The 12,489-nt window shown below is 37.8% G+C and overlaps 1 protein-coding gene across 1 annotated transcript; it reads right to left on the reverse strand.

Annotated features, from left to right (window-relative positions):
* Window positions 1–6,660: 6,660 nt before the first annotated feature.
* LOC114572861 (toll-like receptor 5) lies at window positions 6,661–9,398 on the reverse strand. Its single transcript, XM_028604642.1, has 2 exons — window positions 9,331–9,398; window positions 6,661–8,526 (listed from the first exon to the last, which is right to left on the reverse strand). Exons 1-2 carry the CDS (start codon window positions 9,376–9,378, stop codon window positions 6,661–6,663), a joined length of 1,914 nt encoding a protein of 637 aa, XP_028460443.1. The 5' UTR covers window positions 9,379–9,398.
* Between the last annotated feature and the right edge of the window lie 3,091 nt (window positions 9,399–12,489).

Raw genomic sequence — 12,489 nt, forward strand, 5'->3', positions numbered from 1 at the left:
CTCACACACTGCTTGAATCCCCTGTAAGATATCAGTGTACATATTCATGTTTTTGGAGAGTGTTTCGGGGCAGGGTTGGTAAGTGTAATGTGTTAAAGTGGGAACAGTTAGATAAGAAATGAAGATAGAAGAAGGCAGTAGAAAATATTGATGTATGAAGTGTGCTGTTGTTGGTCAGATGAGGTGCTGTGAAACCTGAATGATGACCTTTATCACACCTGTTGTCTCTCATTATTCCTCTGTGTGTCGCCCAAAGTGTCATGATTTAATAAACAAAGCCTTAAAATATAATAATCGCATTCAAATGAAGAGAGTGAGGCTTGTCACTTCTAAAAAAATCATTTTACTGGGATTTTAACAGAGAAACACACATGGCCATTACACGTAAAATCAGGAATCAGGACAAACCAACTCTTTTAGATCATTGTCCAGTTAGTAAACAATGATAGCTGTACTTAGAACGCTAATTGAGTGTAAATGTTCCTCCTTGGAAACAGAAGATAAGAAAAGTGTAACTCAAGGTCCACTTACTGGCTTTTTTCTGGAGCTGGATGGAGATTAGATTCATAAAAGACCATAGCATGTGGTTAAAAGCTCAGAAAAAAAAAGCTAATAATTGAAATTTTTTTCATAACACGACTAAAGCTGTCCCCCTACATTACCAGTTAACTCACGAGTGAAACTAACTCAAGCACACTGACCACAAAACACTTTAAAGACAGGATTATCATTTAAACACAACCAACTTTTTCCTTTTGGATTCAAAATTTTAGAAATAATGGACTCAGTCGAAAAAAAAATGACTGCTTTGCCTCCACCTCATCTCCTCAAACTTATTTTCACTTATTAGGAGTTTTTTTTTTCCGGCCCTCGTCTCTCCCCTGATTGGTAACCAGCTAAACATTTGTTAAACGATAAACAAACAAAAACATTTTTTTTTAATGAGGATGATACTTACGGTAAAAACTTGCTTCCCTGCAGTTTAATTAGACAATGTTTTTCAGTCATCATCTCATATCGATCAATACGCTTGTATGTTGATGATGAAGATGAAGAGCTTCATTCCTGCAGCAGCTGCTTTAAACATTCAGGTTGGGTACACAATACAGCATTAAATATACTGCCTACATACAGTAAAACAGGTTGACTGGTGCAGTTGAAGTTGTTTAAACAGCAGTCTGCAGTCAGGTGTGTACAGTTTAGTGTCACTGGGTTCTTTACTTCCTAGTAAGAGCAGCAGACAGTGGGGGTCAGGCAGACTAATTATCACTGTATTATTGATGCAACAGATCCAGTTGCAGCTGAACCCCCCTGATAGATGTAAGAGAGTACAGAGTAGCCTTAGTGTTTAGAAACAACATTTATTACCAAAGTGCTGCAGATCTTTTTTTTTTTTTTTTTACAGTACTTACTACTATACATGAAATCATTCCCTTTGTGTGCAAAATGTTTCATGACCAAATCATGAAACCATATCATTGATAATATCTGATAATATGTCAGAAATGTACTTGTGGAAATTCACAAAAGTTAATTGGGATTTCATTCCTGGAACATTTTAAAGGTATACGACATTCACTGCGACTTGCTCATTCTAGGGCCACAAATATGGAAAAAAATATTAACAATTATTTGATGTAAATGTAAAATAAAAAAAGAAAAATGTCCCAGAGCACAACATTGACGTTTTAAAATTGTTTTGTCTGTCCAAGAGTCCAAAACACAAAGATTTTTGATATTTTGCCTCAGAAAAGGCTTTATTCACACATATTCTCAGCAAATACAGTAGCCTACTAAAATGATCTATCAGTAATTTAAACAAAATGTGAGGGGGATTGGTTAAAATACGTTCTGTGATACAAATTGGAGTCAGAAGCTGTTTTCAGTGAATTTTAAATCCTACTTCTTTCAGTGTCTACAGCTGCATACTGAGAATTTCATGCGTTTAGTCATCGGTTTCTGGGTACTTCATTGACCCAGTTTGTTATTTGGCTTTAAATGCTCTGAGGCTTAATTAAAATGTGTCGAATGGAGGTTAAAATACATGCAACTGTAGTTATAATGAAGTGAAAGATTCACCACTTATGTAGGGAAGAAGATATTGTACATCTATTTTGAGGTCTATCAGGCCACATTTCAGGGTGCTGTTCATCAGATAAAGACATTAAAATATTGATGTTCAAGCTAAAATTTGAAAACATTGTTGTCTACAATGATGAAAACAGCTCCTTTAAATGTTTAACTGCTGAATGCTCTTTATTCGCCGTGTGTAATGCAGCATCTGCCTCACAAATATCCATGAATTATGATCAACATTTTGTCAAAGATGATGTGATACAACGATGAACGCAATTTGCTTAAATAATTTAGAAAACGGTCATTGCTGTCTGTTTTTCAGTCTGTGTTTCCTCTAATATTTGCTCATTTATAAACATTTTGTCATATTTGTCAGTTAAAACATTCATGTACGTTTCCTGTCTGTGTCAGGGATGTAAAATATTGTATAAATGTGTGTGTGGGGGCTGTGGGGGCTGTGGGGAAGGATGCCAATGGAAGAGGGGGGGATGGACGGATGGATGCAGGAATCCAAAGACAACCAGGAAGTGACTGTGGAGGAGGTGGATACTGAGCCTGTTTCCATGGTAACCTGCCAGTTAAGGGTGTAGGGATGGGGGATGGCGGGGGGGGGGGTGGGGGTGGGGGATGTGTATCTATATGTATGTTACATGGTGGGCCAGTCGAGCTGAGCTCATGTCTGGCTGACAACAAAAAAAATCAAATAAAGACGCTGTCACAGGCGCCTGCTTGTCGATCAATTATGTTTAAATACCTTTTAATCAATATTTGAATATTTGTTTCAGGTTATTATGCGTGTGAGCAATCACACTCAGGAGCAATACTATTTCATTTAGTTTAGTTTTATTAGGATCCCAGAAGCTGTTCTTTCTGGTCTACATTACTGCAACAATCACAGTACAAGCCACAAATCACACACACACACACACACACACACACACACACACACACACACACACACACACACACACACACACACACACACACACACACACACACAGAGTCAAGATAATCTTGGGCGCACACACTCAAGTCTGTGATTTATGGGCATTCACACACACATATCACATCAGGTCTTATAATGACCCGTAGGTGTGACAACACACACACACACACACACACACACACACACACACACACACACACACACACACACACACACAGCAATCTGAAATCTGAGTCTTACAGTTTTTTTCGATTGCTAAACAACAGTGGGCACAACTGGAGTCACATGTGCAAAACTCTGACTACAGTCTCCACAGCAGCAGTTCATGTGGACCAAACTTTAGTTCGTTTTTCATTTCTTGAACACAGTTTTCAAAACTCTACACACTTATCCCATCACTTTAACCACAACATGCACAACACTGTAGATTTACAGCACTTTGTTCAAATGCTAACACACTGCTGTCAAAACTGTAAACCACACATTCAAAACAGAATAGATTTCAGTCTGGTGCCTATCAAACACTGCTGATTGCAATTTTAGCTGAAAGCCTAAGTAGGTGTCTTATTTTAGACTAGTTAGTGAACATATATGGTATTTATACAGAGAAAGCTCAGAGAGACTTTTTTTGTATACAAACACCAAATAAGAATGAAACAATTCTACACTGTACTGTTTGAGAGAAACAGGTAAAAGAGCAAAGATACCAATATGTCCAGGTAAGATGTCTGAGGTTAAGTACACAGCTATAAAAAAAGTGAAAAACACTATATCTTTACAATAGTAAAACTGTGTTCTTACTGTTTTTCAGAAAGTAATGGAGGTGAAAGCAATAGAAACACCACATTCATTAGTATTTAGAGATGATGCAGACATCCAATGTGATGAAGAAAACTTGTCACATGATGCTGGAGAGAGGCAGGATTAGTCACACTATTCTTTGGTACTGTTACCTATGTACCTTTAGTATTTTTACCCAGTAATTCCATAAATTACTAGAGACAAAATACTATATTGAAGAAAACTGCTGATTTTCATTCCTTCTTGTTTACCTTATGTAAAAATTGGTATATTAAACAATCTATATCTTTTCCTTAAATAAACTATTCAGTAGTGTCAAGTCACTCAAATTGTTCAAAGTGTAAAGATGAGAAAGTTTGTAATTTCTGTATTGGTGTTTGACGCTAGTGTTTTTACCCTCAGTGTGTTCTGAGTGACGGTGTGTGTTATCTCAGTGAGGCCTGTGCATACTGTTTGAGATGTGTTAAGAGTTGTGTTGCTTTGAATGAGTTTTGCAGGTGATGTGAACTGTTTAGCTCAGGTTACTGTTGGTAGTGCAGACTGTAGTCAGAGTTTTGCACATGTGACTCCAGTAGTGCCCAGTGTCGTTTAGCAATCGGAAAAAACTGTAAGAGCAGTTGAAGTACAGGAGGTCTCTTCTTCTTCAACCTTCCGCCTGTCAACATTGAATATTTAATGAGCAGAGAGCAGCTTTATTAGGACACATTTTTAATTTCAGCCGCACTCCAAGTTAACATCAGATGATAAATGACGTTGAACATAGAATGAGCTCTCGTGATGTTCACATATAATGAGCTCTGTTACAGTTCACCAGTACAATTAGGAAATTATACAATTAATCACAATACAGAATCCTGCCTTGGATATTAAACTAAGAAGACTGCACGTTGTTATTGTTAAAAACACTTCACTGACATTGAACTAAACACTGTTATTGTTAATATTATTTAACCCCCCTGAGCACCAATCAGACCTATTTATCCATCTAATCATCCATCATTGTGATGCTTAATCCAGCTCCATTTTTATAAATCCATGGATCCCTGTTTATCTTTCATTTATCAGAGGCTGTGTAACTAAATGCTGCATTGCTGCACACTTATCCCAGCTGGGAAAACTCTGGTTGTCATTGTTTTAAAGGTAACCATGGGTACCCGGATAGCTCAGTTGGTAGAGTGGGCGCCCACATATAGAGGCTTGCTCCTTGATACAGCGGGCCGGGGTTCAACTCCGACCTGCGGCCCTTTGCTGCATGTCGTTCCCCCTTTCTCTCTGCTCTCGTGTCTTCATCCCCCATCTCTCTCCCCCTTCATGTCTATCCAATGTCACTATAATAAAGGGAAAAGCCCCCAAAATAAAAAAAGGAAAAGAAAAGCAGCACCAAGGCCAAAAGTCAGTGATTACTAACTGGGCTGATGCTGCCCTCTGCTGTAAGAGGAGGAAACATCCTCATTCTCAGCCATAAAACACGTGGTTGTTGTGCATATGAAAATCCTTTTTATTGTACAGGTTTAACATGAACTCAGGCTGCCTTTAATTGGTGCAGAAGAAATAGATTTTGGCCACACAAAGTGAAAACGTACCGTCAGACACAACTGTAGTGTCAGATGAACTGCTGCTATAATGTAATGCAGACCAGAGGTGTCAATTCCAGGTCCAGAAAGTAAAAGTCCTGCCATGTGTTTATTCCACCAATGAACTCAGCCAGCTGATTTCACTAATTAGCAGCTGATTTCACTAATTAGTAGTGAAATCAGCTGGCTGAGTTCATTGGTGGAATAAACACATGGCAGGACTTTTACTTTCTGGACCTGGAATTGACACCTCTGATGCAGACTTTACATGCTAAATTATGCATGAATGCATGTCCACTGGTGCAACAAAAAGCTGGTGTGAGTGTATTAAAAAAGTGCAGTGATGGTACAAACAGAGTGGGTAACATTTTAGATAATCCTACAAAGAAGAGTTGGTGACAAATTGATAGACAGCCCTTAATTATGAATTAGTAATCCACACAGCACACATACATGGAGGCCACTGAATGGTTTGATGAGTGTAAAAGTTGTGTGTTATGGCCTTCAGATCTCAAACCAGTTGAACACCTACGTATGTGTATCCAGTCTAAATCTAGAAACAGGTCATTAGTCCATCCTGTTTCTATTCCAGCTTTCAGTGCTCAGGCTCCATGCGTGCATTGGAGAGGAAGTCATTTTTTTTTTTTACCAGACGGAAAGCTTTTTAGATTGTCATACAGCGCCCCCTGCTGGTATAATGGAAGACACACACTTTTTATGCTTGAAAAGATTTTCATTAGTCCAATTATTTGTACTTAACTTGAGTATTTTCATTTTGCTTTATACTTCTCTACATTTCAGAGGAAAATATTTTACATTTTGCTCTCCTAACCTCGTCGATGCAAATACTTTTGTACTTTTTTAAGTAAAACGTTGAATGCGGGACTTTTACTATACAATGGTATTGGTACTTTCACTTAGGAAAAGAATCTGAGTACATCTTCCACCACTGCTAATCCGTCTAAACATAATATCAACAAAACAAAACCTCAGTCTTATTGATTCTTTATTGAACCCTTTAAAAAAGTATTATTATTCTTTTGCTCACATACACACATACACACAGGATATTGTCTGGAAATGAATTACATTTTTTTTTTCTGAGATTACACATTATCTTTACAAGCACATAACAGATATATTCAGATCTTACAGAGAACATCATGTAATGACCTCAAATCAACATTACATGTCACTTGTGTTTAATTCCTTATGGTTTTCTAGGTGTCACCCTGAAAGAACACAGTTGTTCCCTTTTAGTTGCTAGTGTGCTACAAATCTAACAAGAGGAACATTATAGAAAGCAGGGGGAAATTCACATCTGAGCTCCTCAACAGGACTCAGGAAGGTCACGTTGGTCTTGTTCAGCCAAGTCAGGAAGCTCTTCAGGTATGAATTGCAGTGAAATCGGTTCATTTTCAGGTCGAGGGCGCTGAGAGAGCGAAAAGCGCTGGGGTCGGGGGAGCCTATGAAGTTGTTGGAGAGGTTGAGTACTTTGAGACATTTGGGTAATACATCAGGCTGAAGGTACGTCAAGCTGTTGGATGAGAGATCCATTTCCACTACTGAGGTGAGGCTCTTGAAAATTCCCGGAGGAAGAGACTTCAGCGCGTTAAAGCTCAAGTTGAGACTAATCACATGTCCAAGATTGTCAAACAGATTCAGGCATCTCCCCTGAGACCAGACAGACTGCAGGGAGCAGCTGTGAAGATCCAGAGTTTGGACATTATTCAAACCAAGTTTGGAAGGTTGTCCACTGAGCCAGCACCGCCTGACTGCGTTTCCTCCATAGGAGAGATGCTGGAGGTGTCCCAGTAGAAACAAAATGGTGTACAAATCCCCCAGGTTTGTTAATCTGTTGTCCTGAATGTTCAGATGTGTAATATGTGCAAAGGTTGTGAGTCCGCTCACTGACGAGAGCTTATTGTCATTCAACAGGAGATAATCTAAGCTTGGGAGAGATGCAGGGAAGCCAATGTTTTGCAAAGAGTTTCCTGTTAGATACAAAGCTTTTAATTTGGGAAGTCCACTAAATGAGCCGACACCCAGAACACCAATGTGATTGTAAGACAGGTCTAACACTCGCAGGTTTATCAGAGAAGCAAAAGTGTAAGAACGGATTTCCCCGAGCAGGTTGTGTGACAGGTTGAGTGTTTGTAAATGTCCCTGAAGACCTTCAAAGGCATTTCTGTGGATCTGATTCACTTTGTTCTGGGAAACATCAATGATTGCGACGTCTTTCAGCAGACTAAAAAAACCCTGTTGCAATGCAAATATCCTGTTTTTAGACAGATCCAAAGTGTGGACTGAACTGTCATTCAGACCCTCAAACATACTGCGGTCTGGATCAGGGAGATTATTGAATGAAAATCCTTTACCTATGTGTCCTGACAGTTTGAGATGGGAGATCTTAGTCCCCTTAATGGCTTTGAAAAGCTGCTTAATATGACCCACATTAAACCCAATGCTGGACAGGTCGAGTGTCTGAAAGGACATTCCGCTGAAAGGATTCCCACATTTCTGCCAGTCAAAATGTTCATCGGACATGAGGTTAAGGTGAACAGAGTCCAAGTTCAGAACCTTGAAGTTCTTTCCCTGAAAACCAACCAGATCAGACTCACATATTCTGTCAATATTGTTCAGCTTGAGATTCAAAACTGTAAATTTAGTCATGTTCACAAAGAACATTGAAGGCTGGAGTCTCCTTATCTGGTTACCAAAGAGGTCAAGAGTCTCTAAGGAGGACAGTGGCTCCAGATAGTTCTCCTGAAGTATGGACTCATGAAGCGAACAGTAATCCAGGTAGAGATTCTGCAAACCGGACAGTCCCGCGAAGGCCTGCGGCTCCAGTTGAAGGCCGACGTTGAAGCCGAGCACCAGCTTCCTCAGGCGTCTTTGCCCGCTGAAGGCGTTGTTCCTGATCACAAGACGGACACGCTGTCCTCCAAGGTCCAGCTCCTGCAGCTCCTCCAGGCCAGTCAGGGAGGTGGAGTTGATCTCACTGATGTGGTTCAAATCCAGGTACAGGTGGGTGATGTGGGGAGGGAGAGGAGGAACCCAGCGGAGGTTCATGGAGCCACAGTTGGCTACAGAGCCAATAATGAGGCAAGATGGAAAACAACCCGGCACCTGAAAGAGAACATTTAAAAACATGTAAGTGGATTTATTTATTTCAAAGTGGAGCAGTGATCATTTACCACTAACTTACCACTTGACTTTTTTGAGTTGTATATTATCTTTTCCGCTCAATGTAATGTTGGCTTATTTAAAGAACTTTCAAAATAAAAGAAAGAATTTGCTCAAGAAAACACTATTGCAATTTGTATTTCAGTGCATTCGTTACTCTCTGATATAGTGAACACCAATATATGGATTTTGGAGCTGGTAAAGAAAACAAACATTTTGATAGACCAAACAACACAGATAACGGTTTTCATGCATTGGTAATGCCTAATCAAACATTTCTAAATTGAAAATAATTATCAAATGATATTTCATCAATTGAATTTGCATCATTATTAAGAGCCCACACAAAAAATTGTGCAACCTTTACACCAAAAACAATTAATTCTTCCTCTTTTTGATTACAAATGCAATACATTTTTAAAGATATCACAACTTCCTGTTGATATGAGTTCCCTTTTGTAATGGAAGACTTAAGAGCATCGGCCTACAGCCCATTTTTTAATACCTCTGTTAGTCACTTTCATGTAATTGTGTACTTTTGTATACAACCCTGATATAAAAAAGAATCTTCTCCACTGTATTTCCCCCGAAAATATCTTTTAAAGTGTTTGACAAACATTGTCAAACACTTTAAATTAATTTTGTATTCAAGAAAGTTCTATACAAATTTGACTTGTCATAAAAAGTTATGCTAATTTCGAGTTTCAGTGTCGTTTTAATGTTGTTTTAATGTGTATTTTGACCTACCTGTAGGAAAACACAGATGACAACCACGTGAAGACCCAGCGTCCACATCTTCACACTGCTCACCAGAAGAAATCCAACTCTTAATAATAATCAATGAAATAATGATCCGGCTTCTGCTGCAATGTAGAATTCGGAGTACTATTCTGCAGGCATTTCTGTTGGCAGTGCTTTTATCTCTGAGTGTTTGAGTCACTTGTCTTACGCAATGCATTGATCCTTCAGTGTAAACATGACGCTGGGATTTCCCTTTATTTTTGCCAGTTTGACATGAGGAAGGAAAGTCCGCCAGGTTTGTGTTGTGTAAGTTATTCAGATTTTTGTTTCTAACATTGTATCAGTGGTTGCACACATCAGTGTTTCTCAAAACTTTTTCATGTCAAGGACCTCTAAACTGAAACAAATTAGACCATGGACCCCCATTTGATAAGATTCTGTCCCAGGGTCCACCATCTGATAGGATTTTTGCTTTTAGATGTTTTATTACAGAAAGTGTATAAAACCCATGGCCAAACTAGTCTTCCATTCTGTCATTGTGTTACTTATGGATGGAATTATACTGAACATAATGTATTTCTCTTTTTGCTGGTGACCCCGTGGAACCTGGCATACCCTTTAAGGACCGGGTCCTTGACCCCACTTCACTGGCAGAAATGCTTTAAAATGTCAATTATATAAAGATTTCAGTGGATAGTTTTAATGTCCTCTGATGTATCAGACTTTTTGTTCTTAATAAGAGAAAAAATACTGAAAAGATGAAATGCTTTACCATAAATACGTGTTGCTATTAGTTACAATTTCTGTCAGACACAACATTTTGATGTAAAAATCTATAAATCTTTGTTGGAAACATTTTTCTTAATTTCTTTGCTGTTGTATGAACATTTTGGATTGAGATTTGGTAGAGTGGAGACTCCTTTTGACATGAAACAAGTAAATAAGATTGAGAATGTATTTGTTATACATGAATACATTTGCTGATATTTTCAGGAGGGGTATTTCACTTCTATTCTTCAATTCTATTTCTGATTATTTTAACATGTTACCAAATGTTTCTCTGACTTTAAGAAGAGCTGCTATGCACTTAGTGCATTAGTGTCAAAGTCAATACTTGTTACATATGAGATGTAAAGCATTTTTGCATGTTGATGACACTGTTTTAGTCAGAATATGTTAGAAAACCTTTCCTGTCATGCAACCAATAAGAACATTGTTTCAAAGAGTTGCATAATTCACAATATCCTAAAAGGCTCTTCCTCTTTCAGATATTAAGATGTTCCAGGACTATCCATATGATAAATAGTTCTCCCTTTTTGTAGATAAGTTCTATCGAGTAGTTAGGTTAGGCGTGTTGTTCTGTTTAGGAAACTGTTCAGCCAATTAATGACCAAATTAGGTAGCCAATTGTCTGATAGCCAATTATGGTTGTTTCAATTTCATTGTAATATGCCTGAAACACTGCAGAGTGCAGCAGTGTGTGTGGTTTAATCACACAGGGCTGGTGAATTTCACAACCTCTGGAGAATGAAGGTTTGTCAAACACAATACAGAGAGGAGAAACAGAGATTGACTGACATGGTGGCCATAAACTTACTGCTTCTCCCTTTAAGGAATGGGGTACAATAAGAAACTGTTACATTTATTTTAGGAAGTTACATAAAGACATTGCATCAGCAGTAAAGGAACTACATTTAGTCAAGTTACAGTGCAATTTCCATTTTCAGAGTATTTCCATTTTATGCTTTTTATACTTCATTACATTTCAAAGGCAACTATTATACTTTTTACTTTGATTACAATTACATTTGAATATACCAACAAAAGTTGGAATTCACAACAGCAATTTGGCCCAACAGCATTCTTTTTGCCCCGGGCCCCCCTAAATGGTTAATCCGGTCATAAAGCTATTGGATTAAAAAGTACCTATATTTCCAGTGGTGAAAGAAGTACTCAGATCTTTTACTCAAGTAAAAGTAGCAATACCATAGTGCAAAAAAACTATTTTCATTAAAAATCTTAAAAGTGTACATTGAGTTCCTGCATGGTTTCAGCGCAATTTCATTTTTGTCTCAAATCGTAGGCATCTCTCCTTGATCCGCTAGCTGCCTGCCCCCTGAATACACCGTGAAAAAGCCCGGTCTCCGGAGACAACACAGGGGTCGTAAATGTCAAGCTAACAGTAGGTGCGCAGGCTGTGCACCAAAATACAACAAAACACGTTCCAGCCAATCACTGCTCTGTTTTGTTTTGTATTTATTTCAACAGAAGTATCGTCATGCAGGAACTCATAGTGCACCTTTAGTTAGTTAGTTATATTTTATTTCTGTGTCATGCCAAACATCTTGGCCCATCCCACATGGGATTACAAGAACCCACAAATTCACTTATTCAACAAACATCTTCCCGTTGCATATACAAATCCTTCGAACATATAACATACAAATACATGAATACAAATATATAGACATACACATACATACATGTATATACACGTACACACATACCACACAAAAACAACTAGTAGAGCTTTTTTCCTCTTCTCCCAGGCTTTATCTAAATAATTATGTGAGACTGTTAAGTGAAAGCATAAAAGTAGGCTAGAGTGAGACCTTTTATTCACAACTCTGTTGCATAATAATATATATATATATATATATATATATATATATATATATATATATATATATATAATAATAATAATAGGAACGCTCTCTCTCTCGCTCTCTCTCTCTCTCTCGCTCTCTCTCTCTCAATTTCAATTTCATGTTGCTTTATTGGCATGACAAAAAAAATACATCAGTGTTGCCAAAGCATAAGAACATAATATGACAAGGAGTAAATACATCTGATGTAATAATAAGAATACAATTAAACATATTATAATTACGATATAAATGCAGATACTAAACAACTTCTGTGCAGTTCCCTCAGAGGGTACATTGAAACAATATATATAAAAAAAGAATACAAATAACTAAAATAATAAATTAGAAAAGAAATGATAATCTATACAATTCTCTATTTATTTTGCCTTGTATTGTGGCAGGAGAAGACATATTTAGCTGCTAGCCATGCCATGTTTTTATCTTCCCCTAATAAAAAAAGGAAGCTTTTTGTCCTCAGTGTAGGTAGTGAAGCCTGGTATATGTTTTTCGAGTTTTT

This window comes from Perca flavescens, chromosome 18 (assembly GCF_004354835.1).
Source record: "Perca flavescens isolate YP-PL-M2 chromosome 18, PFLA_1.0, whole genome shotgun sequence".
Taxonomy (NCBI): Eukaryota; Metazoa; Chordata; class Actinopteri; order Perciformes; family Percidae; genus Perca; species Perca flavescens.